Source organism: Triplophysa dalaica, chromosome 5 (assembly GCF_015846415.1).
Source record: "Triplophysa dalaica isolate WHDGS20190420 chromosome 5, ASM1584641v1, whole genome shotgun sequence".
NCBI lineage: Eukaryota > Metazoa > Chordata > Actinopteri > Cypriniformes > Nemacheilidae > Triplophysa > Triplophysa dalaica.
In genome coordinates, this window is record NC_079546.1 from 2,771,575 (window position 1) to 2,799,375 (window position 27,801).

General features: G+C 37.0%; 3 protein-coding genes across 6 annotated transcripts; 1 reads left to right on the forward strand and 2 right to left on the reverse strand.

The window, feature by feature from the left end:
* Positions 1-48: 48 nt before the first annotated feature.
* LOC130421226 (small lysine-rich protein 1) lies at positions 49-4,143 on the reverse strand. Its single transcript, XM_056749008.1, has 2 exons — positions 4,135-4,143; positions 49-300 (listed from the first exon to the last, which is right to left on the reverse strand). The coding sequence occupies exons 1-2, from the start codon at positions 4,141-4,143 to the stop codon at positions 49-51; spliced, it is 261 nt and encodes an 86-aa protein (XP_056604986.1).
* Positions 4,144-6,646: 2,503 nt separating this feature from the next.
* bcap29 (B cell receptor associated protein 29) lies at positions 6,647-10,646 on the forward strand. Its single transcript, XM_056748404.1, has 8 exons — positions 6,647-6,783; positions 7,599-7,700; positions 7,782-7,882; positions 8,005-8,152; positions 8,271-8,406; positions 8,510-8,624; positions 8,696-8,796; positions 8,919-10,646. The coding sequence occupies exons 2-8, from the start codon at positions 7,609-7,611 to the stop codon at positions 8,952-8,954; spliced, it is 729 nt and encodes a 242-aa protein (XP_056604382.1). The 5' UTR covers positions 6,647-6,783; positions 7,599-7,608; the 3' UTR covers positions 8,955-10,646.
* Positions 10,647-10,767: 121 nt separating this feature from the next.
* slco1c1 (solute carrier organic anion transporter family, member 1C1) lies at positions 10,768-27,514 on the reverse strand. Of its 4 annotated transcripts, none has more exons than XR_008906730.1 (16): positions 27,147-27,514; positions 25,248-25,404; positions 21,803-21,944; positions 20,063-20,195; positions 19,351-19,472; positions 18,880-19,026; positions 18,446-18,544; positions 16,807-17,052; positions 15,942-16,106; positions 15,328-15,523; positions 15,065-15,230; positions 13,939-14,108; positions 12,499-12,563; positions 12,244-12,361; positions 11,747-12,066; positions 10,768-11,641 (listed from the first exon to the last, which is right to left on the reverse strand). XR_008906730.1 is itself a non-coding variant. In XM_056748402.1 (15 exons), exons 2-15 carry the CDS (start codon positions 25,329-25,331, stop codon positions 11,832-11,834), a joined length of 2,088 nt encoding a protein of 695 aa, XP_056604380.1. In that variant the 5' UTR covers positions 25,332-25,404; positions 27,147-27,514; the 3' UTR covers positions 10,768-11,831. The 4 variants fall into 4 exon arrangements, 2 of the variants coding, with proteins under 2 accessions (XP_056604380.1, XP_056604381.1); XR_008906731.1 differs by having other exon boundaries at positions 10,768-11,399; positions 11,486-12,066; XM_056748402.1 differs by having other exon boundaries at positions 10,768-12,066.
* Between the last annotated feature and the right edge of the window lie 287 nt (positions 27,515-27,801).

Below are 27,801 nucleotides of genomic sequence, written 5' to 3' on the forward strand. Positions count from 1 at the left end.
TGAAACGTTATATATTGTTGAGGCCTACGTAGGTAAACTGAAGCATTTTTAGCTTTTTCGTTTTTTCCCTTTTTTGCTATTCTTCCTGGAGGTCCTGGGCCAGCCAAAGCCTCTGAACTCCAAGCAGTCCACTGCATTATGAGAGATGTAGTAGATGTTCTCCATGGCGGCTGGACTCAGAATATCCACGTGGTTTGTTGCGGTTTTAGCAGTTGGGGAGCGGTTCTTGGCAGAACTCTTCTTTTTGGTTTTTGTGGCAGGTCTTGCACTTTTAGATTTAGACTTTTTGGTACCTGAAGACTGCAAGATTGATTACTGATGATGATGTAAAGGGAAATTTATCTATTTGGAAATGTATGACGGGAATCTCCAAACAGATTTTAATTCTTCATAATGTAAAAGTGTATAAAGGCGAGAAGTCACTTACCATTCTTAAAGCGTCTTCCTATTAAAGAAGATAACAACTGAGTTGTTAGATGTTTAGTATGCACTGCAAGAAGTAAGGCATCTATTACAGTAGCAGGGCTCCCAATTGTGATTACATCGAGTGCGTATCTTATGTGTCTATAGTTTTTCTATACCTACTGTGAAATGATGTTTGACTAATGCATGAAAAAGTTGTCTAAGCATAATTTACACGTAAATATTTTCAGCTGACAGAAATTCTAGAAAGACTGTCCTTACCATAGAGCTGTAGTATGTATCCTGTATGTCTCAAGTGATGTCGGTCTTTAAATTTGTTGTGTGGTGATGTCTTGGTGACGGATCATGATGCACAGACTTGCTTATCAGGTTTAAGTAAGTAAGTAAGTAAGTAAGTGTAAGTAGGTAAGTAAGTAAGTAAAAGTAAGTAAGTAAGTAAGTAAGTAAAAAAGTAAGTAAGTAAAAGTAAGTAAGTGTAAGTAGGTAAGTAAGTAAGTAAAAAAGTAAGTAAGTAAGTAAAAGTAAGTAAGTGTAAGTAGGTAAGTAAGTAAGTAAAAAGTAAGTAAGTAAAGTAAGTAAGTGTAAGTAGGTAAGTAAGTAAGTAAAAAAGTAAAAGTAAGTAAGTGTAAGTAGGTAAGTAAGTAAGTAAAAAAGTAAGTAAGTAATTGTAAGTAAGTAATAAGTAAGTAAAAGTAAGTAAGTAAGTAAGTAAGTAAGTAAAAAGTAAGTAAGTAAAGTAAGTAAAAGTAAGTAAGTGTAAGTAGGTAAGTAAGTAAGTAAAAAAGTAAGTAAGTAAGTGTAAGTAGGTAAGTAAGTAAGTAAAAAAGTAAGTAAGTAAAAGTAAGTAAAAGTAAGTAAGTGTAAGTAGGTAAGTAAGTAAGTAAAAAAGTAAAAGTAAGTAAGTGTAAGTAGGTAAGTAAGTAAGTAAAAAAGTAAGTAAGTAATTGTAAGTAAGTAAAAAAGTAAGTAAAAGTAAGTAAGTAAGTAAGTAAAAAAGTAAGTAAAAGTAAGTAAGTAAGTAAAAGTAAGTAAGTGTAAAAGTAAGTAAAAGTAAGTAAGTAAAAGTAAGTAAGTAAGTAAGTAAGTAAGTAAGTAAGTAATTGTAAGTAAAAAAGTAAGTAAAAGTAAGTAAGTAAGTAAGTAAAAAAGTAAGTAAAAGTAAGTAAGTAAGTAAAAGTAAGTAAAAGTAAGTAAGTAAAAAAGTAAGTAAGTAAAAGTAAGTAAAAGTAAGTAAGTAAAAAAGTAAGTAAGTAAGTGTGTAAAAGTAAGTAAGTAAGTAAGTAAGTAAGTAAGTAAAAGTAAGTAAGTAAAAGTAAGTAAGTAAGTAAAAGTAAGTAAGTAAGTAAGTAAAAGTAAGTAAGCAAGTAAGCAAAAGTAAGTAAGTAAGCAAAAGTAAGTAAGTAAGTAAAAGTAAGTAAGTAAAAAAGTAAGTAAAAGTAAGTAAGTAAGTAAAAGTAAGTAAGTAAAAAAGTAAGTAAGTAAAAGTAAGTAAGTAAAAAAGTAAGTAAGTAAGTGTGTAAAAGTAAGTAAGTAAGTAAAAAAGTAAGTAAAAGTAAGTAAGTAAGTAAAAGTAAGTAAGTAAAAAAGTAAGTAAGTAAGTGTGTAAAAGTAAGTAAGTAAGTAAAAAAGTAAGTAAGTAAAAGTAAGTAAAAGTAAGTAAGTGTAAGTAGGTAAGTAAGTAAGTAAAAAAGTAAGTAAGTAAGTGTAAGTAGGTAAGTAAGTAAGTAAAAAAGTAAGTAAGTAAAAGTAAGTAAAAGTAAGTAAGTGTAAGTAGGTAAGTAAGTAAGTAAAAAAGTAAAAGTAAGTAAGTGTAAGTAGGTAAGTAAGTAAGTAAAAAAGTAAGTAAGTAATTGTAAGTAAGTAAAAAAGTAAGTAAAAGTAAGTAAGTAAGTAAGTAAAAAAGTAAGTAAAAGTAAGTAAGTAAGTAAAAGTAAGTAAGTGTAAAAGTAAGTAAAAGTAAGTAAGTAAAAGTAAGTAAGTAAGTAAGTAAGTAAGTAAGTAAGTAAGTAATTGTAAGTAAAAAAGTAAGTAAAAGTAAGTAAGTAAGTAAGTAAAAAAGTAAGTAAAAGTAAGTAAGTAAGTAAAAGTAAGTAAAAGTAAGTAAGTAAAAAAGTAAGTAAGTAAAAGTAAGTAAAAGTAAGTAAGTAAAAAAGTAAGTAAGTAAGTGTGTAAAAGTAAGTAAGTAAGTAAGTAAGTAAAAGTAAGTAAGTAAAAGTAAGTAAGTAAGTAAAAGTAAGTAAGTAAGTAAGTAAAAGTAAGTAAGTAAAAGTAAGTAAGCAAAAGTAAGTAAGTAAGTAAGCAAAAGTAAGTAAGTAAGTAAAAGTAAGTAAGTAAAAAAGTAAGTAAAAGTAAGTAAGTAAGTAAGTAAAAGTAAGTAAGTAAAAAAGTAAGTAAGTAAAAGTAAGTAAGTAAAAAAGTAAGTAAGTAAGTGTGTAAAAGTAAAGTAAGTAAGTAAGTAAGTAAGTAAGTAAGTAAAAGTAAGTAAGTAAAAGTAAGTAAGTAAGTAAAAGTAAGTAAGTAAGTAAGTAAAAGTAAGTAAGCAAGTAAGCAAAAGTAAGCAAGTAAGCAAAAGTAAGTAAGTAAGTAAAAGTAAGTAAGTAAAAAAGTAAGTAAAAGTAAGTAAGTAAAAAAGTAAGTAAGTAAAAGCAAGTAAGTAAGTGTAAGTAGGTAAGTAAGTAAAAGTAAAAGTAATAGTAATAAAAAAGTTTCATAACCGCTGCTGGACGAATGCTACAAATCCGGGGGGGGCCCAACGAACAGGGCCCCCCTTTTGTTCAGTCATTGGAGTCAGTCACGATTGTTACGCAGTACTCTCACCAGAGACTGCAGTTATGGGCTAGCTGGCTACCCAGGAATTGTTATTCCTTGAGATCTGGCTGGATTTGAACCAGCAACCTCTAGTACCATGAGGCAGTGCTCATACCACTGAGCCACAGATCTCTTAGTGAATTGTGTGTCGGAACTTATACTTCACCTCAAAGTCAATGCTGAAGCAATTGAAGAAGCAAAGAGTTGAGCTTTGAGAGTTAAGTATGAAGATCAAGTTGGATTTGAACCAGCAACCTCTGGTGCTTTGAGGCAGAGGTTGTACCACTGAGCCACAGAGCCAGTTGGTGTTATATTTGTCCAAACTTATATATCACCAGTGACTTGATTACCAAACGCTGTAATAGAAGCAAAGACATGATGGCTAATTAAACATTAACCTAGAGACCTGGATTTGAACCAGTGACTTCTGATGCCTTGAGGCAATACTTAGACCAGTGCGCCACAGAGCTCTTGGAGAATACTATGAAGGAACTTATTCTTGATTATATAAAAGATATTATCTTATTCTTAAAATTACACAATATTCACAGGTCATATGTCATAGCCAAAGTTCAACAAAAATTCGGCTGAACGTTGTATGGATTATATTTTGAAAATAGGTAATAGTTATTCCACAAATTTGAATTCATAGATAATTAACCCTTGTGGATTATGAGGTTTGAACCCAGCACTGCCAGGACCATGAAGCACATATTTAACCTATTGAGTTATAGGAACACTACCTATAAAATAAAATCAGCTGTCTAGATAAATATGGATCCCATGACCATTTAAAAAATCTCTGATTTAATTGTTTGCTATAAAACAAGGAGATGTTTATTCTCAAAATACATTTGCTTACGGCTCAGAATCATCAGTCGTTTAAAACACAAGCTATCCCACCTTTGTCATCACAATCTATATTATTTGAATGAAAATGCATGAAAATGTAATAAATGTTAATTATAAAACCACAGTTTAATCGTTTGAACACTAAAGTTTTACTTTCAAATTTGTTTGTAGTATATGAAACAATGCATGCAGCAGGTAAAGGCACACAGATCCAGGACATCATCCTTGGACATTATTTCCACAATGATGCAGAAAGTCTTTGATCTACTGTCTATTGACACATCAATACAATAAACACGTAAATAATGTAAACAATGTTTGAATCAAATATTGTTGCATAGTACATTGAACTATTTATATTATTGTTATACATTATTATTATTTAAATGATATCATTATTATTCGTTAAACAAATGTTTTCTTTTTATAAACCATTATTCAAAATAAAATAAAATGTACACGTACAAATGTGTATAAAAAACATGACTGAACTGCGCCCTCCTGTGGTGATATGTGCGTGTTACACTTCTGCAACTCGAGGTAAAAAAATTAATAATGAGAGGCGCCATCTTGTGGTATATTACACCCATTACACTGAATAAACCCATTTCTGTATCTATGGCTGCAGTCACATCCATTTTATAAAACATCATTCAGAAACAAATAAAAATATTAACTTAAAAAAACCTGTATATAAAACATGACTGAACTGCGCCCGCCTGTGGCGATATGTGTGTGCTACACTTCTCCAACTCGAGGCAAAAAAAATATGAGTGGCGCCATCATGTGGTAAATTACAAATATTACACTGACTTAATCTATTTCTGTATCTATAGCTGCGGCCTGCAGTCTCATATTTTTTTCTGAATCATTCAGACAGAAACAAATAAACATGTAAACGTAGAAAAACTAGTATAAAAACATGCCCGAACTGCGCCCTCCTGTGGTGATATGTGTGTGTTACACTTCTGCAACTTGGTAAAACAAATATGAGTGGCACCATCATGTGGTAAATTACAAATATTACACTGAATTAACCTATTTCTGGATCTATGGCTGCAGTCACATTCATTTTATAAACCATTATTCAGAAACAAATAAAAATATAAACGTAGAAAAACTAGTATAAAAACATGACCGAACTGCGCCCTCCTGTGGTGATATGCGTGTGTTACATTTCTTCAATTCGAGGTAAAAAAATATGAGTGGCGCCATCATGTGGTAAATTACAAATATTACACTGAATTAACCTATTTCTGTATCTATAGCTGCAGCGTGCAGTCTGATATTATTTTCTAAACCATCATTCAGAAACAAATAAAAATGTAAACGTTGAAAAGCTGGCATAAAACATGACTGAACTGCGCCCTCCTGTGGTGATATGTGTGTGTTACACTTCTGCAACTCGAGGTAAAAAAATATGAGCATATGATTTGTGAGCGTTACAATTATGCAAAGATATTTTCTAAGCTTCAGCTTGAATGTTGTATTCAATTATTTGACATTGTTACAGAATTGTTTGAGCTCATTAATAACATTTTCAAACAATCAAATAATCTAGTTCAAATAATCTCTGTTGCGCATACTTCTTAATTATAAAGTATCACTACATTTGAACATACACATCAGAGTCAAAAGAGCTTTTTTGAGTGACGCCCTCCTGTGGTGACATGTGACTAATACACCACGAATAGCGGAGTCAAACATTTTAAATAGTGGCGCCCTCCTGTGGTGACCTTTGAGTAAAACAACCGTGAGTCCGAACTTTATTGATTTCAGTGACTGAATGAGTGATTTGTGAGTATTACAATGATGAAACGATATTTCCTAGATTTCATCTTAAACTTGAATTTGTTGTAATATGTGACTAAAATAAATGTTTTGTCGTAGATTCTTTCAATCTCAAAATAGCTTTACCGAGTGGCGCCCTCCTGTGGTGATAGTTGCATATTACACGGATCCATTGATAATTTCTCAGCTTTAGCTCGAATGAATATCTTGCATGAAAACATTTTGTCAAATCTCTTTTTTATTTAAGAGTAAATAATAGTGTGTGTGTCTGTTCTTATCTAATATTTATTATTTAAACAATTTCCACACTTTGTATTGTTTTACTACCTCGTGCACGTTTGATTTTTGTGTTATGCTAATTAGAACTGAGAGACATCTATTGCACACAAATGACCACAGGATAACGCACACGAATATAGTTTCTATAACCTGTCTACGCTTGCTAGTGTAACACACAAACATGACCACAAGAGAGCGCCATTTACTTACGCTTCTATGACTTGCGTTATAATATAATATAATATAAAACAGAACAGAACAGAACACAAATATGCACGATGGGGCGAAATGGTACAAAGAATGAATTGAGTTATGAATTAATACGTCAGTAATTAAAAGTCAAAATAGTATAATACTTATTTTTGTACATGAGTATATTTTAAAGTTCAGTGTAACTAAATAACGAATAAAAATGTTTTTAGCCGACTCAGCATATTTAATTGTTGGTATCCAGCCCGTTACACAATCTTAAAGAGATAAAAAATGATTATTGTAGTATTTTGATCCTGTCTCAAACATTCGCTCTGGAGCACTTTGATGACATAATCGGAAAGCGACGGCGGCGCTGCGTCTATCTATCCGCATTTGGATGAAGTTTATTTTAACTGGTTTGATCCTTCACCAACACATGTAAGTGATACGAACACAGGCTCGTTTATGTTGTTGGAAACTTTAAATGTTGTACTCTTGAGCGCATTTAGGTATGCGTTGCTTATCTTCGTGATTATTGTATTGGCATCCTTCATGTTAACTTCCTGTTTAGTTGCATTAAACGCATATTTAATGTAAAGTGTTTGAATATTATACAACCATTTTAACCAATTGTATGTTACTGTAAGGTAACATGAGCTTATGAACAAGTTAATGCTTGATATAATAAAAGCTTGATATTACTATTAACTGATGCAACGTTACATATGTATTTAATCTCTGTTGCAATAATACATTTATTATGTGTTATATAAACTGACCCATTTGCTTCTAGTTGTTGTTTATTGTTGTATTAAGCAGCAGGAGGCAGGTGGAGTTTCATTGACCTTAGATTTGAACATGATGTCATAAGTAGATTTGATCTGAGATGAATAACTGCCTTCATTCGCATAGAATTGCTTGTGTGTTTCTACATTTGAAATAACCTGTTACAGATTTAGGGGCGGTTCCCTCGACAGGGTTTAAACTAGTACCAGACTAACTCAAATGTTAGAGGTGTCTTGATCGAAATCAACTCACACTGACATATCTTAAAATATTTAAGTGCGTTTGTTTTGACTGGAGATGCACACCAGTAATGTTTTATAAGGTATATTCTTTTAAAACAACAGAAATATCCTTATTTAACTAAGGCCTAGTCCTGGTTTAAACTAATACCTGTGCGAAGAACCGCCCCTTAAAGACAAACATCTCATTAAAAATGTATTGTCTTCAAACTTTTTTTTTTTAAACAGCTAATGCAAGATGACTTTGCAGTGGACTGCAGTTGCCTCTTTCCTCTACGCTGAGATTGCGGTTCTTATCATCTTCTGTCTGCCTTTTATTTCTGCTCAAAGGTAAAATGTTCTCCGCTCCTCTTCGAGACACATGCGCTCGGTTTGTCTGGTCTGGATTGGCTCTTTCCTTTCTATTTACAGATGGCAGCGTATTTTCAATTGGAACATCTGGAACCGTCTTTCCCAGTTCTGGAACAAAGGATTTCTCACCATGATAGTTATCCTCATTGTTCTTTTTCTTGGTATGTGAATGTATTTGGCTTTAGCTGCGCTCTGTGCGTGTAATCTGGTCACGGTTTAAAAAGTATTATTTCCATATTTTAGGATGGTATAAATGAACCCTGTTAACCTCACTGTGTTCTAGATGCCCTGCGAGAGGTGAAGAAGTACTCTAGTGCTGACCAGACCAAAGAGGCCAAACTCCAACCAAACATGTATGATCACATGCACATGAAGCTCTTCCGAGCCCAGAGGAACCTTTACATCTCGGGGTTCTCACTTTTCCTGTGGCTGTAAGGACCTGTAAAGACACAACACATTAACCATTGTCTATTAAATTTGAGTTTGTGGTTTTCTGTGGATGTTACTGTAGTTGTCTTGTGAAATTTGACTTCAGTTCTTCTCCCTCAGCGTCCTGAGGCGAGTTATAACTCTTATTAACCAGCTGGCCACGGCTGTGAGCACCAGCGCCGCCCTACAGATTCAGGCTGAAAGTGCAAACCAGGCTGCCAAGAAATACATGGAGGATAATGAGCTGCTCAAACAGGTTTATAACACTTCTTACTCTTTTATTAAATCTCAAGAATAAACCAAGTTATAATCTTGTAAGGACGTAAAAGATTGATGGGACAAAACACTGTTGCACACAGGCACTTGCAGATGACAAAAGAGAAGCAGGAGGGAAGAAAGAAGACTCAGAGGAGACAAAAGTTCTGAAGACAGAGGTGAAGAATCTGAAAGAACAGCTCCAGAGGACCACAGATGGTGAGGCCTGATTTGATGAAATGGGGTAAAACAGCTCTGCAGGTTAACAAGTTATCTGTTTGTCTTTACAGCCCTAACGAAATCAAGATCAGATTCAGAGGCCATGAGAAAGCAAACTGTAGGACTTACCAAAGAATACGACCGCCTGCTTCAAAAACACCAGGAGCTTCAGGTAACATGCACCTGAATGTCTGGCCAACCATATCACATGATGGCAAATATTTTAAACTTATCCTGTTTATTAAGAGAAAGTTTTTGGCCTATCCCAGTGAAGTTATGAACTTTCTTCTCTAGAATCAGCTGGACAGCGAAGACAAAAAAGACAACTAGACCCCCCAGTTTCTCGGCTGTACGGCTGTATGGATAACCGCTGTATCCCGCACTAGCATGCAATTAAAACAGGTTGAGTTCATTTAAGAGTTCTCAGGTCTGAAGCCTTCACAACATCACTTCCTGTCCGGTTGCCAGCTTGCCACACATTTGAAGTAGCAGTAGCAGTTTTTCTGTATGTTTTTTTTTTCTTTGGTTCTGGCGATGCAGAGCTGTATCTTGAGATGAGCTGCCTGGTCAAGCATGTAAACATGTCTGTGAATCCAGCAGCTGCTCAGACTGAATGTAGGTTGTGTTATCGATGCTTTTAGGTTGTAGAGCGATGCTTGCAATGTATTGGTATACCTTCTGTCCTTCCTTCCTCCTTTGAATGACTCCTTGGCAAAACAAACCTGGTGTGAACATTGAAATACTTCACACAAACAAACACGAGTCCGAGTAGCACTTGGGTAGCTGAGTCAATCCATGTTTTACCATACTTTTATATATAATTCGTAAAATAAATCCCTCCTTTCATTTTCAAAAGGCGTACACGTCTGTTGTTGTAATCCATCAGGAAGTGTATCTAATATCACATACAAGTTACATTGGTAATTTCAGCAACTTTAATTGAGGAAAACTATACATACAGATAAAACAACATGTAATCGATAAACACATCACATAAAACTCTTGTGAGCCCATCAACAATGACAGTAAGATATTGTGTTTGTTCTTGAACCTGCAGAGGTAGTAATATCACACCTGAGCTCAAAAGGCTGTTAAACAAATGCTAACACCAGATCTCTCCAATATGGTGACATTTATCTAACACACGAGGATAGACAGTTTCCTATTGAAGTTCATTTGAGGTAGCTCTATTTCTGTGCTATTGATCCGTAAACTTCCAACACGGGTCAAAAATTGTCTAAGAAACACGTGGTGTCATATTTCACCCCAAAACAACACAAACATGACATCCAAATTATATTAATATTTATAGTGTAAATAACAAATTGTGGTACTGGTGAATATATCACAGTGGTTCTTTAAAATAGAAAACATCATTTTCTTACTGTTTTTCATTTGATTTGGGGTGTAATGTGACCTGGACATGTTTTCCCGACCTCCACGCTGTTGCTGGTAAGGATATTTTTATTGGCCTGTTAAATGCCTAGTCCCTGAAAAACATGATAACAATTTTTTTAAACTAAGCAAGGATAAAAAAAGACTCGTCCTAATGCTGTTAGCCATAAATGTCTGGATTTATTTTTTTGTGCTAAGAATAAGCCATAACCTGCTTTGTGGGTGTTCTTCAAAACAATGCCGTCTGCAGCGTGTCAATACTCTGATCTATTTACCACGCTTCCATGCCCACTTCCAGACGGCATGATGCTGATACTTGTCTAATCCTGATTTCAGATCTGCACTTAACAGACAGAAGAGATGGAAAATTATGAAATGTGCTATGCAACTCTGTAAAAATAGTTTGTTTTGAGATATTCTGAAATGTCTTAAAATAACAAAGGGGGAATGTTAAAGTCTTTATCAATATCTTCCTTCACAGAAGATAAAGTGTGTTTAGATTTTAATGGGTGCGAAACGCTCCCTGTCCAAGTGCCTCAGGTGAGCGGCAACTGTTTACCGTTTGTTGTGATTGTATTCGCATCGTTTCTCTCTGTCTTCACAATTAAAGTGAAATATTTTACTGTTTGTATTGATTATGGATCTTTCTTTGTAGTATATAGTTTTATTTTTAAAAAGAATGTATCTAATCTTTCACATAAATGCATTTTTTACACATCAGGGTATTTACGCAAGAATACAAAAACATATCAGCAGAAAATAAATGTACTGACTAACTTAAAAGCAAGTAATAAATGCCACTTTTTCTCAGTCACAAAAAAACTCTTTCCTTGGTTAACGAACAAGTGTTCCAACGGCCGATGTTGTGCCGAAAAATGCACCCCCTTCAAAAACACGCTGTCCAATTGGCTAATTCTAACCCCTCCCCAAACCTAAACCTAACCATTGTGGGAAAGGGGGATGCATAATCTGGCAGGGGTGCATTTCTCTGCACAACACCGACCTGTAGTGTCAAAGAAAAAGGAACGTTTTCGAAGACAACAATTTATACAAATGTATAAAAGAATAATCATTTGCAAAGTTGAGGAACAATTGAATGAACGACCTGAGAATAGACCGTGTCGACTTTTCTTGCACTTTTTTTGGCACAGGAATGCACCCGTTCTAATGCACGCACACACACACATGACACGTCTCACAGTGATATACACACATAACACAACATCCATCATGAAGAAGATTACCTATACACGCATGATGACACACACCTGATCGTGAGCCTGGTCAACCGTCACTCACACTTTCCTTAAAGTGGGAGGAACAACCGTGATATGGAAAAGCACGATGGTGAGCGGCTGGTCGGCACATTTCCTAACAATGCTTCAGACATAAGAAAAAAAATAAGATGCAAATGAGCCTCCTGGATTTTCCCAATGTAGTCAACCTGTCGGCAAGGCATAGCTTACAGAAACACAGTGTCTTGGTCAACAGCTTCAGGCATCGATCTGTGTATGGCATTAGAGAAAGTTAGGTTTAGATATGAGTGATCCTCAGGGCCTGTGCACTACAGTCTCTGTAATCCAGCGCTGGTGAGCGTCTGTAGTGAAGATACGTCTTTTGTTCTGAAACAGGTAGGTTAAGACATTCTTTTTTCTCTTTTGAAAGACTGTGTGTACATTCAAGAAATGTTTAGACTATATCAAAACGACAGATTTCACATCATTTACATGGCTCCATTAGAAAGATGAAGGTAACCGATCAAACAGATGCTGGATGGCGACCCTGTTGCTCCGTGTGTGCATATGGTGTGTGTCACAGACGTGTTTCACGTTCTGGGTCGTAGTCTGAGGTTTGCGGCTCTGAGTTTGCGCCGTTGTTTTCGCCCTTTCGAAGAGCCTGCAGTTCGGAGGCTGCGGCACCTGTGCCTCCGTTAGCCAGCGTGCTGCGTTCTTGTTTCTGAATGTGCCGTTTTAATACCACCAGACCCAACACACAGAGGAAGAAAGATGCCGTCCGTAACCCCAGCGTCAGGCCCAGATATGCTATCCTGAGAAATACATCCCCCCAAAAAACATCTTGTTAAGGTGCTTGTGCCTGGAAATTTTACTTAGTAACCATAGTCTTACTACTTTTTTACTTTACTCAACTCAACTTTATTTATATAGCGCTTTTTACAATTTTCACTTTACTGGTTCTGGACATGAAAAGCTATAGTTGATGTTACCTGTAGGCCGTGGTGTTGTAGATTCGACAGGCTCCTCTGCCACCACATTTCTTGTGACCCCATTTCAGACAGGTGGTGTCTATAATGGCTCCGAAGTATATAGGAGCTGGAATTCCAGCTGTAGGCCGCAGACGCACACAAACACCAAAATAACAGACAAATTACATCATTAGATCAATCTTTATAATAACTATAGAGACTTAAAACTGAGTTAACATAAACATCTGAAGCACCAAAAACCATAGCGTCTCTCACCCAGAGTTCTTGTTGCCAATGTGTGAAATCCCAAAGCTAAAGACTTCAGCTGGGGCTTGATGCATCTGTGATCAAGAAAGAGTTTCATTCATCACCATTTATTACAAATATTAATAAGAACAGATTCACTTCATGTACAGATATAGCCAGGAATTGATGATAAATACATTTGCCTTATTAAAGCAACACTTTAGAACTTTTGCTCACGGCTCCCCCATGTGGTTGATAAGCGCAGTTGTCTGTTACCAGTGTTGTAAATAATGTCTCTTTATAAGCTACCCAGTGGGCAGCGCAATATACATGAATTTGTTTACTAAGCTGATGGAACAGGTGAATGCAGAAACGTCATTTGGAAACGATGTGGCACTGGAAGCAAGCAGGGGAAGGGCGGGACTGTGTGTACAGACACAAAACAGAATTTACATTGTTTTGGTTATGAGGCTGCTAAGGTAGCAGTGGCAGAATAATTTCTCCGATTGAGAGCTGTTCTATACCACTGAAATAATTTTAGAGACAAAAATTTTAAGTTGAAAAACTACAAAGTGTTGCTTTAAAAAATTGAACCCCCTCAAGGAAGAATAACCCTAAATCTCAACCGAGATAAAGTTTATAAAACTTAACAGGGAACTAAAGAAGATCTTAGCAGACACAACAGTGTGATCTTCCTTAGATGGATTATTTTGTCCAAAGTAATCATTTAGTCTCCTCGCTGTGCTTTAGACCACAAGGAATTTTTATTGCATCAAACAAAGTTGGGACGGCACTGCTGCCCGATAACCTAATTTAGTCCAGCGAAGACCAAGCATTCCTGCAGCATCACCTGACCGAGCTTTGGGATAAAGCTGACAGTCTTATGTGTTGAAGGGAAAAGCTTTAGCACGTTAATCTAACGTTACAAGTGACCATAAACTTGTCTCAGCTGGTTTTGCGTTCAGTCGTGTGATTGTTTTGACTGGCACGCAGCCCATTTCTAACATTAAGAACATTGCGGGAAATATGACATTAGCGCCGCTGGTAGGCTACATGATGTCTTTTTTCATCTGAAATCTGCTTGAACTGAGGAAAAAACTCATAACTGAAGAGTTCTTTCTTTTGTGTTGTAATTTAAAAAAAACAACTGAGACGGTGAGAGGGTCAAGAATGAGAAATTAGGACGAAAGGTTTCAAGTCTGCATGAAACAAAATTCTAAACCCATTTTAATTTGGTAAAGTGATGAGTTACATTTTAATTGATATTTATCAAACTGTTTTATGTTTAAATGATATTAATGAATTATGTTTGGAGGGGAGGAGATAAAAGTGAAATGTATATACCAAAATGAATATATTTTCATAAGTGTCTATTCAGATTCATGTTGGCATTCAATAGTGGCTGGCATGAGATTTCTAGTTTAAATCAGTTGATTTACTTCAGCGACCAAACAAGGGTTAGAAATTCACCTGATGAGCACCATGTATCCCGGTGTTCCGCCCAATGAGATGATAAAGGAAGTGATGACGGACAGAGCCAGAAAGTATGGGAAAACTCGCTGACAGCTGTCTCTGTTGTTACACTGACCAGCGCTGGCTGTTTGATTTCCACCCGCTACACAACTGCACTGCTGGAACACCTATACACACACACAGGTTCGATCAGCTACCAAAACAACGCACATTTCTATTGTGTGAAACCATTTTCAACTTGCAGAAGAAAGACGATGGTGATGCAAAAGTATAGTAAATGCACAGTGATGCTTTGATGTTATGAATATATTTTTTTATTATAATATTACTGTTTGACCTCAAATTTACTGAGAAACTTTATACTTTTAATTTGCTGAAACAATGTGATAAAATTAGACTGACGTTTGAATTAATTTAATCATTCATTCAGTATTTTGTCAGTCTCTTACTCTGTAGTTCATTATAGCTTGTTTTTAGCAGTGCTTGAGAATGTTCAGAAGCACATTTTATTAATGGCAGAAATAAAGCACAATCATTTACTGATATAATGTATTTTCCTAGTTTCAATAAAAAATGTGGTCTCTGTCTCGGGGCAGTTTAATGCACCGCATTATCTTTAGATCTTGATTGTTAAGAGTTAGTCTACATTAGTTGTCAACAACTGATGTGCTGAATAAACATATCGTCACAATGAACTCTTTGTCTGGCATCATTGGTCCTGTTCCAGTTTAATTCTGAACACACGTCTGGAGTTACACAATTGCTTTGTTTGACATAACTTCAACAGAAAGGGACAAAAGATACAAAACGCCCGGAATATGCAAGAGACACGGGATGTTCGAGAGGAAAACAGTCTACAGACTATCCTAAGGTGGACTGAAACTTCAATGTTTAGACAGAAGAGGGAAGTCACAGTCTCAGGAAGTTTCGGAGAAGTCAAGAAAATTCAATATAGCCTTTGAGCTGAAGACAAACAGGTTGTGCACACCCTTGAATGAACTCTGGGAAAACCAGACTTCAAACTTGCACATTTTGTCGCACATTTTCTTTGAAAACGCAAAACAACAAACAAGCTCCATTGTTCCAAAATCACGCATCGGCCGAGAGCCTGTAGCCTACTTACGGTTTTAATGCCAGAGCCGTGGGTTGTCTGGCATCCAGCCAAGCAGGGCGAGACGTACGTGAGGCCGTTCTCACCGCACACGGGGTCCCAGTGTGTTTCAGGACACTGACAGACAGCGTTGCAGCTGGAAAACAGAGATGCGTCCTCTTTGTAAAGACGGCCCGTCCTGTTAGGCACACGCAGGCAAAAAAGCTGATTAGAATAATCACAGCGTTTGGCCCTGTTTAACATTTAGCATAAACTGACAGCTGTTATTTTCCTACCCATTGTATGAGACAGTGATTCCGGCCACGTCGGCATTCTCACATCCCATGGTGAAAAAGAAAAGAGATAGAAAATATCCCAGGAGAGACGTTCCCAGAGCAAACCTGGCCGCTCCCATGATGCTCAGCTTGAACTTCTTCATGATCAACCCTCCTGAAAACATTCCCAAAGCTACAGCTGGGATGTTAATCACTCCTGAAAAAACAGAGGACCAGGAGCAGTGTCACAGATCGAAGACAAATCCTGAGTCATTTCTTCTTTGTGGTTCAAATGGTTACGGGACTGTTTGTTTTCCGTCCCGTCTCATATTCAAAAGCCGATGCCGTTTCCAAAACGCACAACGGTCTCTGATTTCCTCATACGTTGTGTCCCACCATAGGTTATTATTTTTGGATTTTATTCTCTTTATATGTAATAATAATTCATGTCCAGCTGAGATTCAACCGGATTACACAAACCTCCAGGACAATTAAGATTTGATATCAGAACCAAAACTAATATTGACCAGATATGAATAAAAAACGTACATGAATCAAAACAAAACATGCTAACGTTAAACTCAAGGGTTACAGCCAGGCTATACGTGTACAGATGTGTGTAGAAGAACACATACCCATGAGAAAGTTGGCTTTAAACGCAGACTGTCCGTAGTGCTGCTCGATGTATTTTGGTTTGTACGTCACCATGCCGATCAAAGAGTTGAATTGAATGATAGTGACACACAGATATAAAAAATAAACCGGGTTTCCCAACAGGGATCTCAGCGTTGGCAGGAAGTCTGAAAAACATCAATGGGAAATGTTGTAAGAATGATACCACACCAGAGCTTAGAAATTAAATATGAAGGTTTATAAAACAGAATAAGCTAACACAGAAATGCAGTGACCCTCTAGAAAGGATTTGGACACTTAAGTTACACTTGAAATGTATAAACATCATTACATTAGATACCAAATATGAAATCCAGTAGCATCTGCAAAAACTACTTTCACGTTTTTGAACATTCTGTACTAACTTTCTGCTTGTTTTTTCCTGAAAAGTGTGCTTTTTTATGCAATTACATTCATAGCATTCGGTTTACTTTCTATTATGTTTAAATGATCCCTAACAAAATGAGCTAGACGTTTCATTGCAAATTTTATTTTTTGTATAGCTATAGACGTTTTCAGCGGGATCAACATAAACAAAAGTTTTGTGGCCCAACGTTAACTTCTGGGAGACCTCCGCAAAGAATCGATAACTGTTGAGTAGTTTTTATTTACTTTGATGCAATGAATATACATCAAAATATGAATAGGAATATAAATAGAAGAATATAAAATAAATTGTTATATTACTTCGGGCCATGCGCGTGCGTCCCATGAAACCATCTATACGTGACCGATAAACAAATTCATGTTCATCTTCACTGTATCTAAAATTTTCAGATCTATCTTTTTGTGCATGTGTAAATGTAACCTGGAATTGATTCTGTTCACCTTTGGCCATTTCCAGGAGGTTTGTGGGCTCATCTGCCTGATATTTGTGCTCCAGTAGAGGCTTGTCTTTAATGAAACTGGTCCCCTCAGGAGAATACTTGGCAAGCCGTCTCTCCGGCAGGGGTAAAGACTTGGGCAGGAACCAGAACGGCACGGCTGAGAAGAGCGTGATGAGTCCTGCAATGAGGTACCCGAGCCACCAGGCGCCCACCCAGCGTGCATCTCCTGGAGTGATGCTGATGCTCTCTGTGAACATGAACACACAGACGCGTGTCAACAGCAGGAATATAGATGCTCGTGGCTCACTGAAGCTCATCACATGTTCAAAATATTTGGGCCAAGCAGACGGATGAATCAGACACAGTGGGAATAAACAGTCTTAGATCTCACTCTCTTTCGCTCTTGAATTTTATTGAGACTCTCTGTAGAGCATCTTATGTTTGCATTTGGATTGCATTGGATTGATTTAAACTGAACAATTTTGCCAAAACAGTTCATGCTTTCAAAATAAATAGGTTACCTTTAAAATGAGATTCCACGATGAGAAAATATTTTGATAAGTATGTCTAATCTAAGCATGAGTAATTGCTGAAATATCTTTTACATCATCTTCCATAGATTTATATGTGTGATAAAAAAGTCGATTGTGTTTATGTTATATTATTTAGTTTCATTTGATCATAATGTATTAAGGATGCTTCTGCTTTTATTGGCTGGACATCCAGCACTACATTTGGCAGATTTTATGTTTTTATTATCTGGCTACATCGTCTTGGCTTTGGTGTGTAATGCAGCACTATATTTTCCATACAGATGGGCTTTGTCCCCATTTCACATTAATACATAAACACAGACCAAACAAACATTTCTACAAGGAATCAGCCGTACACGTCATGATTTACAGATCGTAGATTAACCGCTGATTTCCAAACATGCAAACAACTTAAATATTTATAAATATTACATGTTTTAGTTTATGTGCCCTTTAACCTTCAAATCTTACTTTCTAGGCAGAATCCTGAAACATCTCATCCAAAACATCTGTTGGCAAAATCTCAACTGAACGTTTATGAACTCTCCATCATCCCCAGTCAAGGAAAAGTTTTTTAAATGCCAAAAACGCACTCAGGTCCAACATAAATAACCTCTGGGGCTTTCAAACAAGAAACAACAAAGTTCTGTGTTGCCTTTGGCTTTTGTCTGAGATACAAACAGAATAATGTGAAGACGCCGAATTCCCTCCAGATTTGAGTTCAGTGGCTGAACAGGAATTCAGAATTCGTAAAAACTACATATAACATATATGTAATAGATAGTAAATCAAATTTGTCTTTTTTATCAGTTTCGGACTTCAACTGAATTTGTTCTAAATGTAAACTGAATGAGAGAGAAATAAAATGGAGAGACAGAAAGTCATAGAAAGAGAAGGAGAGAGAGTATTATCATGGTCAAGTTTATTGTAGGGATCTGTGTCATCCAGTACACTTCTCTGTTGAAAAGATTTTAATTCAGAGGTAAAGTTTACATACATACTGCATGTGTGAGTCACAAATGAACTCAATGACTCTTCTAGAAAATATCAAACTCAACTCAAACTCAAAGTAACAAATCTTACAACAACATATTTAACTTCACTCACCCATGTTGACAAATCCAATGTCCACATAAATCTTGGCACAGACAGACCCCAGCAGGTACCCAAACACTGGACCAATGACCGATATCGTCTGGACACAACCTGATTCAGACAATAAATGATTTGATTAGTTGTGTCTCATCTGGGGTGTCTACATAGAAAATAAAATGCTATCTTGGGGAAAAAATCTGTGAATAGACGAAGAGAGTCTGCAAACTCGTGAACCAGCAAACAACATTCACATAATATTAAGGTTGTCAATCATTACAAAACTTTGGCTCTAAACCTCCATTCATTCACATGAGATTTTATAATCCGTCTGCAACTTTTTAATTTGTTATTCAGAGTATACACACATGCTGGCATATTTGTCTGATTCGGTTGAAACATTACCATACACAAAAATATACACAAGAAAAGGTTTGCATTGTACGTACCGATGTAGAAAGCTGCGTTTTCCTCCAAAGCGTGGTCGTCTATGTAGGAAATTCCCAGAGGTTGCACGGGGGTCTCACCAATTCCACGTAAGATATTCCCCAGAAAAACATAAATCCACATAGACAACCTGGACTCCTGTTCACAACCTGAGACATGGGGAACAAAACTATAAATTGTGAGATTTTGTGCAAACTATGAGACATTGTGCGTTTTTAAAGAATAACAAAGTTACGCTCTTAAAAATAAAGGTGCTTAAAAGGTGCTTCCCAGCGATGCCATAGAAGAACCTTTTGAAGCGCCTTTATTTTTAAAAGTGTACAATAACATTCTGTTCCATTGTATGGACACAAAACCACTTCTTAAAATATCTTCTTTTGTGTTTCACAGAAGAAAGAGTCATACAGGTTTTAAATGACCCGAGGGTGAATAAATGATGTTCTGATTTTTCCTCCTAGTTGGTAATTTGGTACCTGGGCTGGGTATTGAAGATGTGCTGGGACCTGTGGACAGAACGCTGGCAGACATCGCTGGACATGGAGACAGATGACTGCTGGAGTTCCCCGATGATCTAATCGATGTTTCAAACTTGTATCTGTATCCACAACACCAATGCCGCCAATTGCAAACACCACATAAAATGAGAACAGAAGATTCAGATGAGTGAGATCTCTAGGCCATCTGTGCACCAGGATGCATCTTTGACAAACTATATATATCAAAAGATGCACATGAACACGCCTTCTTAAAAGAGACCTGGATATTATTTCCACGATGGTTTAAAGTGCTATGACATTTAATTCATCCATGTTGTGTCTTTCCAAAGTAGAAAGTAAATCGAATGACACTCTCCAGGCTGAAAATGCTTGTCGGTTTTCAAAAGAGGTGCTGTATGAGCAAGGTCGTGTAAAATTCAGTTTGTTCTATAATTCAGCGTGAAATGTTTAATGCGGACGCCAAGAATCCTATCTGATATAGAAACATGGAAACATGGTCAGTGCACAAACACGAATGGCCGTTTCTGGTCTGGAGATTTAACAAGATCAAACTGAATCCATGTGACCCTCTGAAACAGCTCGGCTTATTAACAGAGAACAGTGTGAGTCAATGCGGTCTGATCTTCTGGCATGCGTTTCATCAGACTTCTCTGGGTATTTTTAAATAGCTGAGAAACCTTGGGCTTACCGTCCGATAATGAAATGGGGCAAGGCAATAAGAAAAGTCCCTATTGACATCACCAGGCAGCCGATGGCTATGATCTTCGGACGGTGAAGTTTGGCACCGAAGTAACTCACAAAGGCGATCACCAACAAGTTACCTAAGAGCAGAGACAGATCGTGTTTTTCATGTGGAAACTGTTTCTACAGTACAAAGCATGTGTCGATAATTAGATCTTCAGATTTGCACTTTGACTCAACAGTGTGCTGTCTTCTTAATAAACCTCACATTCACTCATGAATGCACATATCCGCTTCACAAAATCTCTAAACACTGTGTTGGTTCCAAACAAACAACTAATTTCTACATGATTGACCCCTTTTGTCTTTAGTGAACTATAAACTGTGATGACAAATCACACAAGAATGATTAAGATGTGCACATGAACATCACCACAATGCCTTCTGAATCAGACAGAATTTAGTTTTATTTCCCAAATAAAATATCTCTCTAAATATATATTTCTTTATAACTTTACCTAAGCTGAAATAAGGTTAAGTTGAGGCACTAAAAATCTAATAATTAGACCTGAATAAATACTAGGGGTGCTAAGGATACGCTCCGCCCACCATTTGATTCGATACACTATACAGGGTTTGATATTTGAAAGAAAAACATTTGGAAACTGACACTCGAATGACAGTTTTTCCCCAAAAACATTAATCATTTTGAGAACCATTTGAAAAACAACTAAAATGAAACTCAATTTAACATGACAACCAAATATATAAAAATTAAAGCTTGAGCATTAGAGCTTTGAAAGAGCAACAAAAAAAATATTTTAATGACCATATTGTGTCATAAATATTCATAAATTTCACAAAAGATCATAAAGTTTCTGAAAGAGTTCACATATCTGTTAAGGCTCGAGAGATCATTGTGAACACATCACTGCTAACAAAACAAGAGGACACTTCTTGGGTTTATCTGGTTTCTCATAAATCCAGACCAGGGTTAAGTTTACGAGGTCTGTCTAAGCAAAGAAAAACGACTCATCCAAACATTTACAGAGTTTGTTAACACACAGTTGCCTTTGTTCAACACTTCAAGATGTGAGTTTGCACTTGTTGATAACAGGGACGGAAGACACAGGAGCGTGTGATGCTAACTCTGACATATGATCTCTGTGAGGCTGCGCTCGCTGTCCCGTTTCCATGGCAACACTCCTATGGAAAACACTGGTTGCTAGGGCCACGTGAACAGCGGCTGAGGTAGCGTGAGCAGGGTTTAGCCTCAGTGTCATTGCATGAGATTACAGAAACTTGACCTTTAACCTCATCTAGCATGTCATTTTTGTATATTGCATATGAATACTGTATACATATATGATCACATTTAATAAGAGAAATGGTTGTTGTTATTGCTATAACTGGTATTTTAGTAAAAATAGTTAAAACATATTAAAACAATAATTAAAAAATGTAAACAAAAACTTTCATTGAGATTTTAAAATGGATTTGCATTTTTTATTATGTATGGTGAACTATATGTGACCAGCAGGACTCTTTGCCCAGAGCTGTAGTTTGCAGTTTTTTTATTTTTGTTGTGTAACATACAGGATGACAGTACCATAGCTGTTAATTGCAACATACACTGTGCGTCTCAGTAATATACTGCACTGACATGAGCCCTGGCAACCTGAGGTTATAACACCGAAACGGAAAATGATGCTGAGGGTCTGTTGACGCATGAGCATCCGGTGCTTACCTATTTCAAAGCTGCCATCAATGACACCTATTAAGTAACTGGGGATGTCGAAGCGTCTTTCCAGCTGAGTTATTGTGCTTTTCATATAGCTCCCAGATAATGACTTGGCGAAATAGGCGAAAGACAAGGCCACGAGGAACATCTGTAACGAGAGAAACAGAAAGACAGATTTTATTCACTGGCACTTCGCTGGATGTTGCGTGCGCATCTCGCGATGGTGCTCATTAACCTATTTTCAGCCATGTGAGCATCTCTTCATTAATATGCATTTAAAATCATACAGATAGAATAACAGAGAGGTGGGTGAAGAGATGGGGGATGGGATGGGGGGGCACATTTCTCTGGCCGTGTTGCATTGTGGGTAGTTGGGGACAAAAAGCGGATTAGGGGAGCTTATGTCATGCTCTTGAGCGACGCCACTGCATTCAGCCCTGTGACTTAAGCTTCCATATGTGCAAAACAAGTGGTAAAATGACACGTTCATCTTAGGATCTCGGTCCAAAACATCAGCATTCACAGTGGGACTCGACACAGCAGTGCATCTTCCCTCTTGTGGGGTTTCCTGTGCACATTCGCATCCACTGCATCCAAATTAATGATCAACGGAAATGAGAGGGTGACAGGAAAAGAGAAGAAGAATGGATTTTTTTGGGGGTTTGAATACACAATGTTTATAGTACAAAACCTGCTGAATCACTTTATAGAGGTAATTAGAATACAAATACACATCGCTGGTCTGTGGTTCCCATCTTCAACATAAATCCCACATTAAAAGCTATTCTATTCCAAACACACCTGATGTGTAGACATACTGTATGACTCAAACAGATGGAAAGATAATTCAGATTATTCATCCATCAATAAGACCTAGACAGCAATGAGATCAATTGGAGGGCACACTGAGCAATCAGTTCTCCTCTCAAACTGTGCCCAGATTTGCCAACATAAAACCTGAAATCAAAAGTCTTTCACGTTTTCTGAGTTATGACAGAGCAACGTGTAAGCATAAAAACTTTAAAGGTGACATGACACAAAGATGAAAATGAACACACAACAGGAAACACAACCCCACATCAAGGCAACTCATAATGGATTGTGTTTTATGGTGACAGCGCAAAGCATGCTGGGATTGGAGAGGTATCATTCACCGAATAACACATTTTTCAGACATAAATGTTGAAGAGAAAAGTAAAACGCGTCAGAGAAACAACAGTGACTCAAATGCAAACTCGCGCTAGTGGGTAATTTTGGCATGCTGTGGAATTCATGACCAGGCGCTCAGAATAGAAACAAAGATCAAAGGTGAATGACAATCAACCGTCTAGCACCACTTTACAAACAACAAGTGTTGCACAAATTTCCCCTGGTATGAACAAATAAAATGCAGGAACAGAAACATCTCAAACGTCTGGTTGGAGAGGTCTGTGGATGGCCCAGCTGCTGTCACTGACTTCAAATCTTATTAAATTTATGAGCGCACCATCAGGCACGATGGCACGTCGCTCATCTCCTTGGATCGCATTACACATGGATGCGGTAACATGACCGGCAGCCAACAGCAACACATGCACGCGGTTGCCTCTGGGTAATTTTCAGCTTTTACAACAGTCCAGAGATTTCTTCACTTAAGAGCACATGGATGGCTTCACATGCTTATGGATTTCTCAAGCATGCGGGCCAGGACTGTTTAGGGCCGGCACGGAATCTGTATAGTGTAAATAGATGTCAATCGCATGCCTTTACAGGTGGATAGAAGCAAATAAGATGCTTGAAAATTATATTTTCTTATTTTTTTTTTACTTATTTTTTTTCAGCTGTCGATTTTGTGGTCAAATATGACCTAAACTGTTTTTTGACGTTTAATGTCAGGCATTCATATTTTTCTCAATATGTGAGCTAGATGTTACTAACATTTCCATTTCTTGACTTTTTATTCCTCGGGGAAAAAAACATACAGCTACAGCACCACTGGAAACTCTAATCGGCTTTGGTTCTGCTATGAGGGTCTCTGCACGTTCAAACACAATACCTTTATTCATCAGCTTGAGATTCTGAAGCGTGCAAATCATTCAAGATCAATCCTCAGGCCAAAGTAAAATTCTGAAAATCAGAACGCATTTATTGAGGGTTTATGAAAAGGACACATATATACAAGTAATTAACTGCACCCCTCCACGGTCTTTGTTTCACAAACTGCCCTTTCTTTGTGTCTTTCCTTTCGGTTTCTTATTTACAATAATCTGAATCTAAGATGCTTTTTCACACAAATGTAATCCTAAACAAAAACAATCCCCACATTTAAAGCTGCATGTGCCAAATCTTGTAGACATGTAGAAAGATATTTCATGTCACTTATGACCTGTTTCAAGCTTTTGAAAGTATGTCATGTGGTTAGTCTGAGCATAACAAACCTCAGCAACACTTCACACTGGAGCGCCCAGAGGGTTCGATTCTCAGCCCGAGTCAGATGATAATGTCTTCTCTTAAAAATGATATTTAACCTCTGCTTGTCCTGAAACTTACTCTGACAGAATGACTATGTTGACTTTGTTGACACAGCTTTTGCTATATCATGAAATACAATGTAGGAATATAATACATTTTGAATATTTCTAAGTGTTAGTCTGAGTTCTTAAAACATTATTAAAGGAGTTGGTTCCCTTCAAAATCAAGATTCTATCAGCCTTTACTCACCCTCTGGTCATCTCAAACCTGTATGACATACTTTCTTCCGCAAAACACAAAAGAAAATATTTTGAAGAATGTTGTTAATATTGCATTGGCTATAATTGAAGTGAATGGGGGGCATTACTGTTCTGTTACAAACGTTTTTCATTTATCTTTTGTGTCACACAGGTTTGAAAGTGGGCATGTAAACGATGACAGAATTTTCATTTTGAAGGTGATTACTCCTTTAAGTAAATAGGTAACAAACTGAAAGTACCAACAACAAACCTGAATTCTTTGATTCGTAAAGAACCCTCTAAATGTGTTAACAATTGACCTCATATGAGAAATCCTATATTAGCGTGTGCGATTTTGCTTGTGTAAACCTCTTCATTATGAGCTCATAATATCTCTGATGATGCACATGACCGTGGTTCTTATAAAGAGAGTTTACATAACTGAATGGATCTTCTGTGGCCGCTCTCATGGGACAACGGTCAAGTGTTCATGACAAACGTGCAGTACGCACTAGCGAGCATGACTCACTCATTATTTACATCATTAGCTATAATCATCTCATGAGGAGCGACCACTCAAAACCATCTCTGTTCTCCGGTCGCGGCTCTTAACAAGAAGAATCTCCCACAAACTGAATCTAAATCTTCTCATAACTACAAAGGCTCTCGCAGAGACTGTTACCCATAAAGCACTAGACCAAATTAGTGTCTTGCATTTAGGTTTTAACACTCCATTGCTGCAGAGATCAAATAGATTTTACCTTGAGACTGGAGCAACATTGACTCCCACCCCTCGATTTCGGGCTGTTCGCCGTTGACGGTCTCTCCTTGTTTGGCAGGTCCATCCTCCAGAAAAAATATTTTTTCCCTGAGGCGACGTCTATCTGATGTTATTTCTTTCCATTTATACATGCAAACCTGCAAGAGAGAAAGATTGTGTATGTGACCCATTTCTCCAAAAATATGCTGTTGCTTTAAAGGTTTTGAGTGTGGGTCTTGACAAAATGGTACAGATTTTTACATTGTGAGGGAAATGTAAGAGATAAAAATAAACTTTGAAAAAGATGCAAATCTTTCAGTTTTTGACTGAAGTGACAACTGAAAAAATACATTGAAGAGAGATGGTAGAAATAGTGACGCTCCCAGGAGAAACATGCTTCTATTTGTATAAAGAACGTTCCCCGTACAAGTTTCACAAGTTCAAAATACTTAGTTTAAAATTATGTTGACAGATATAAAAACAAAACGAAGTAAGCTTTACGGTGTAAAAAGACACAAGGAGATTCTCTTATTATTCTTTCTTAAAGCAAATAATTGTGAAATTCGTTTTCGGCATGTCTTTTTGTCACCAAAACAAAAAGGCATTGATTCGAACGAAAACTTCATCAACCAGAAATCAAACTTTTATTGACGGACACATGATCCACATCCTGACTTTATCTTTTTTGTATCTTACATAAATTAGCAACTATTATAACAGACACTTATAAGCGACAACAATCATCCGTATAGACTGAAAATGTATCAATTTAAGATTAGATTGTGAATTCTGATTGAACTCGACAAGCATCTGAGTGCCAAGCAGTTAAAAAAACATCAACTGAACTATATATACTAGAGTCTGCCTTGAATTCATAAACCTTTAGACATGAAAAGCATGCAACGCCATTCAAAAATAATGCATCAGGCTTCACAGCCACATACAAGTAGGATTATTTGCTAATCATTTAGAAGATGCTTTTGATGTCACTACACTTCTTAAAGTGGCAGTCCCCATAGAATAACATAAAGTCCAGTGTCATTCTCAAGGACTGCACTGATCATTTATAATCCAGCCCAGATCAATATTAACTAATACTGACATACTTTTGACTTTTTAATATTGGGTATATAAATTGGACCCTTTTATTATTTAATATAAATATAACTCTGCCATAATTCAATTATTTTATTGTGTCAACTATAAACACACCGATTGCAATCTTAGGTGCCCAGAGCACAATACAACACAACCGTGGAACTTTATTTTAAATGGATGCAGTCATGCAATGCTTTCATATACATCAGAGAAAGGAAGTTAAACAGGCTTTGGTCTTGTAAACTGATGTGGATGAGGGGTCATCATGACAACCAGTGCGCAAGTGCGCCTCACTAACCAACAGCGCACATGAATCCACGAGTGACAAATCCGCGAACTAAAGAATAGAAACAAGCAAACAGCATCTCACAGACATTCAGAGACCAGTGGATTTATTAAAGACATTGTATAGACTAATAACGATACAGTGATGGGCATAAAAATCCACAGACAATCGGCTTATGGATACGCATGCATAATGAAACCACGTTTTCAAATGGTTATTGTTGTTATTCTTATGACCATGACGCTACAATTATGACATCTCAATCCTAACAAATAAACAGCGCAAACAGATATTAGCGGTCAGGCGGACCTACTTTTAACGAGCAGATGTTGCTTTTCCCCTCTTCTTACGTACGCACGCGGCTTTGCGCTCCACCAGACCCATTTTAAATCATGTCATATGCGCGATGCATATCCATAATTTGTAAGCAAAAAGGCCGAGATGAATTAGGTCAAACTCTCTTGTGCCTGTCTGTCTGTGTCGGTATAGATGGAAGAGCATTTGTGATATACTCACCAAACCTTCGGAATAGACGATCCACAGCTGTTCGTCACCCTCTTCTGTATGTTATACAATCTATGGATATGTAAGTATCTTCAGTGGTCCAGTGTGAGTGTGCATGGAGCAGATCATATGTGTCAGGTTTCCAGGGGAAACAAACTTCCCACGGCTCGCTGGAGAGAAGGAAAGGCACTTGGTCCCGATGTGTTTTCCAGCACTCCCACTCGTTTTCGGGTTTTTTCACCTTCGGCTCGATGTTTCCGGATACTTTAATCTTTTTGACGTCAATCTTGTAGGTTTTCACGAGCCTTTCATGAGAGGTGAAACAGTTTCTTCTGCTCGAAGCTGCTGGATGGATTGAGCTGAAGCACGTGATGAGCGCGCAGCGCGTCTCTGGATGGTGCAGCTATAGATCAGATGATGCGTAAATGCGCGCACGCATAATTTCTTCACGCGTTTATTAGACAAACTCTAACCTTCATTAACTAAATGATAATAAATAAACAAATAAATCGTTTTCAGATCATTATTAAGACTCGAATAAGTTCAAAAGGGACATTTTTCACGAGCTGTTGTAGCGGATCTAAATTCCTAGACGCAAATTAAAACTTTCACAAACAGTTTTCTCGGTATGTTATGATAGCTTCATAATACTGAAAACCCTATAGGA

Coding starts and splice junctions, on each gene's coding strand:
- bcap29 (XM_056748404.1), top strand. CDS start 7,609: ATGACTTTGCAGTGGACTGCAGTTGCCTCTTTCCTCTACGCTGAGATT. Junction 8,153..8,270: donor TTCTCACTTTTCCTGTGGCT/GTAAGGACCTGT, acceptor CTTCTCCCTCAG/CGTCCTGAGGCGAGTTATAA. Junction 8,407..8,509: donor ATAATGAGCTGCTCAAACAG/GTTTATAACACT, acceptor TGTTGCACACAG/GCACTTGCAGATGACAAAAG.
- slco1c1 (XM_056748402.1), bottom strand. CDS start 25,331: ATGGACCTGCCAAACAAGGAGAGACCGTCAACGGCGAACAGCCCGAAA. Junction 19,027..19,350: donor ATCTTCAATACCCAGCCCAG/GTACCAAATTAC, acceptor CCCATGTCTCAG/GTTGTGAACAGGAGTCCAGG. Junction 12,067..12,243: donor TACAACACCACGGCCTACAG/GTAACATCAACT, acceptor TGTATTTCTCAG/GATAGCATATCTGGGCCTGA.